This window comes from Populus euphratica, unplaced genomic scaffold (genome assembly GCF_000495115.2).
Source record: "Populus euphratica unplaced genomic scaffold, PopEup_1.0 scaffold16.1, whole genome shotgun sequence".
Taxonomy (NCBI): domain Eukaryota; kingdom Viridiplantae; phylum Streptophyta; class Magnoliopsida; order Malpighiales; family Salicaceae; genus Populus; species Populus euphratica.
The window spans coordinates 1,426,005-1,429,375 of record NW_011499882.1 but is presented as its reverse complement, the minus strand read 5'-3'; the positions used below and the strand labels follow the sequence as shown (position 1 = coordinate 1,429,375).

General features: G+C 31.3%; 1 protein-coding gene across 1 annotated transcript; it reads left to right on the top strand.

Annotated features, from left to right (window-relative positions):
* The first annotated feature begins 1,192 nt into the window (after positions 1-1,192).
* Positions 1,193-2,788, top strand: LOC105129659 (uncharacterized). Its single transcript, XM_011031814.1, has 2 exons — positions 1,193-1,413; positions 2,560-2,788. Exons 1-2 carry the CDS (start codon positions 1,261-1,263, stop codon positions 2,752-2,754), a joined length of 348 nt encoding a protein of 115 aa, XP_011030116.1. The 5' UTR covers positions 1,193-1,260; the 3' UTR covers positions 2,755-2,788.
* Positions 2,789-3,371: the final 583 nt, after the last annotated feature.

Genomic DNA, 3,371 nt, shown 5'->3' with positions numbered 1-3,371 from the left:
CCTCGCCTATATTTACTTGCAGAACATGAATAAATCATACACTGTAGCAAATGCAATAACGGTTGGTTACTATGCTCATGCACAGTAACTAGCTTATTCAATTGGGTCGGATTTGGTCCAGCCCATGTATTTAAGTCGGCTCCGGTCCATTTCAAAAAAAATAAAAAAATATTTTTCAATATTTATAATTTCCCCATGTTTTGATTTATGCTTCTTTTTTTACTAGTATCAGAATATATTTTTATATCATAAAAATATAAATCTAGCATTAAAATAACTGGTTTTTATCAAAAACTTCCAAAAATACAAAAAAAAAATAGAAAACAAAAAAATATATTTTTTGTGCATACATCTAAGTGTTTCAAAGCTAAAAATCATATTGTGTTTTTTCATACACTAAAAAATAATATTTTTAGCATATATTTTAACTTTAATAACTAGTTTTTAAAATCAAGAGAACATTGGTTAAAATTTCAAAAACGACAAAAAATTTATTTTATTTTATTTTAGTATCAGGAACTATGAATTTATACGTAAAATGTATTCTCAATATTAAAATGGTATTTTTTTGTTGACAACATAGAACAATTAGGTTTTTACCTATTAAGATAAGAACTTCCTTACAGATGAAGGCTTTTCTTAAATTTTAGGTAGACGAGACCAACAATTAAAAACCACAACAAGATCTTAGATTTTATCAGACAATAAAATAATATAATTTACCTTAAGTATGACGTATTTGGGGTCCTAATATATTTTTTTTATGCAACCAGTCTCCGTACCCAATTTTTTAGATCAGTTAAAGTTTCTAATGACTAGAATACTAGGTGGTGTCTCTCATTCTATTTTACTAATAAGAGACAAGAATTCTTTATCTCTCCACATTTATCAGATAGACCCTTATATTATATTTTATTTTTTTTAAAGAATAAATGATCATTGTGATGCCATATACATACGACAAAATGAATTCATATGTGAATATGACACACAGGCACCAGGAAGCCTAATTTTCATTTCATTGCTAGGTTAAACTGTAAAATCCAATTAAAAAAATGTATGATTGGATAGAGATATTTTAGTAATTTAACATATCAAGAGTCATAGTTCATGAAACTGTGAGGTAGCAGAAGAGGACAATATTTCTTATCTCTTTCTATAAAACAAGAACTAACCCAACCCTAGTTTTTTGTATTTCCGTGTGCTGCTCCAAGAGCTATTTACATTGAAAACCTACAACAGCTCTTCAATTGTTATCAAATGCTTAGTGCAGTTGGAGTGTTCCAAAGGGATCGCATTGATCTAATGACTTTTGATGTCTATAAGGTGTTAATGTTCAGTCATTTCATTGGATCATGCGATCCCTTAGGAATTTTCCAGCATACAGCTCTAAATTTTCACCACCCTTCAAAGGTAAGCTAACACGAGATCTTATATGGACATGTTTTTCTTCTGAATTGCATGAACTTTTTAGGATTACACTGCTTTATAGTACCGTACTCTTGTGGCTTTGGTTTTTTTTCTATCTAAATATGTTTGAGCCCAGTGTCAATTCTTCATCAGTCTTTTTGCAAAACTCAGGTAACTGGTCCCCTGTAAAGTAGGTGATCTCTTTAGAGGCGGTAATGTGTAGCTGGACCCTTTAAGAGAAAATAGTAATTAACACAGTAGAATAGAGACTCCCCTCTTTCCATCAATGATTTCTTGGCTGTTAACTGTGTTTGCCAATGATTTCTTCCCTGCTGAACTCCATAGCTAGCAGTACTACTTATCCATGATCATAGCTATGATCACTTGTAAGGGTACTAGCTAGCTAGTTGCGTCCCTTGATGAAATAAAAGATGGGTTTATGATATCTCTGTGATCATTTTCGTTTAACCATGATATACAGCACTAGCTGGGATAGATTAAATTAGTAGAATTAATTAGTAAAATATCACTGTAATTAGCAGAAAGTTTAGTATTTGATTTTCCTCCTTTTACTTTTCTCCCGCTCCATGATCAATTTCCTAAAACAAAGTTAATCTGAAGTAAATTTTTTTAATCCTGCTTTCCTAATTAACAGATTACAGAATTCAATTAGTCATATAAAATCATTTAAATTCTCCTGGCTTAATTAAAGGCTCAACATTAACTTATAAATTCCAGTAATGATTTTGGTTCAGACTTTTTGTGCTCATTCCCTGCTAGGAAGATATTGGATTGAGATTTTCTTGCACCCCGTCAGACAAGAACCAAGCATCAATGTCCTCACGGACAAACAATGGCCTACCATGTCTTAGATTCATGTCGGATTTTCGTTTCCTATGGGCCTATGGTTGTGCAATTGATTTGTTGCTGGTCCTGTCTTTATTGATGCTTGCACGAGCAAGCATTGTCAGTATATAATGCAAACCCAATGCTTGAATGACTCATAAAGAATCATCTGCAGTCATTATAGAATTTAGCTTATTGAAAGCCGTACCAGGGAATTAAACTGTCCTTGCTTCATCTTTTACAGAATATACACATGATGTAAATGTCCGTGCCTTTGATTGTTGATGGATTTTTCTTCTTCAGAATATGTACGTTCTCATCGACAGCTTTGGCCGTCGGCAATCAGTTGATTCAGTTTCTATGCAACAAATGGATAAGTTTGCTTCCCTTCTTCCAGTCAATGTGAAAGTATTTCACACACCAGCAATTAAGGTCCTTATCTTTCAATTGCAGTATATAGTTTATTTCTCAAGGGAAATTATGAATGTCAACTGTTAAGTTCTCCATGTTAAGCTTGTATATTTGACAGAAATGTTATTTTCTAGGTTTAATGAATCCTTTTCTTCTGTTTATGTTTATTTTCTTTTCAACTGTATTTGATGTACACCTATATCCACTATGATAAATAGATAGAGATTTGAAATTCATGAGTACTAAAATCTGAAATGTTAATGAATAAAGTTGATATATTGAATAATTATCTTATATCTTAGTTTAAATCATCTGATTTATTCTCCTAATTAAGGTGTACGGTGGCTTAATATAGAAAACTCAAGGGGTTGGTAACTAGTAAGGGGCAATGCTTGGTAAGCTAGATGACCGGTAGTTATGGTTGTAGTAGGTGTTATCTAGCAAGTCAGGTAATCTAGTAAAGTCAATAACTTTATAGAGAGAGAAAGTGCAATGATATTTTAAAGAAATGGACTCTAAGAATATTATGTTGAAAATGTTAAGAATGAAAAGATTATGAACATTTAGTTGGAAGGATTATTTATAACTCATGAATCTTTTTTTTTATATATATAGAGAGGAGAGACTGAAGTATAATTTTATATTTGTGATATTTTGAGTTGTATTTTGCTTAAAATAATATGGATGAAAACACTATAAATTAT

Excerpts from the sequence above, each read along its gene's own strand:
- LOC105129659 (XM_011031814.1), top strand. The coding sequence starts at position 1,261 with ATGCTTAGTGCAGTTGGAGTGTTCCAAAGGGATCGCATTGATCTAATG. Across the intron at positions 1,414-2,559 it reads ATTTTCACCACCCTTCAAAG|AATATGTACGTTCTCATCGA; the intron begins GTAAGCTAACAC and ends TTTCTTCTTCAG.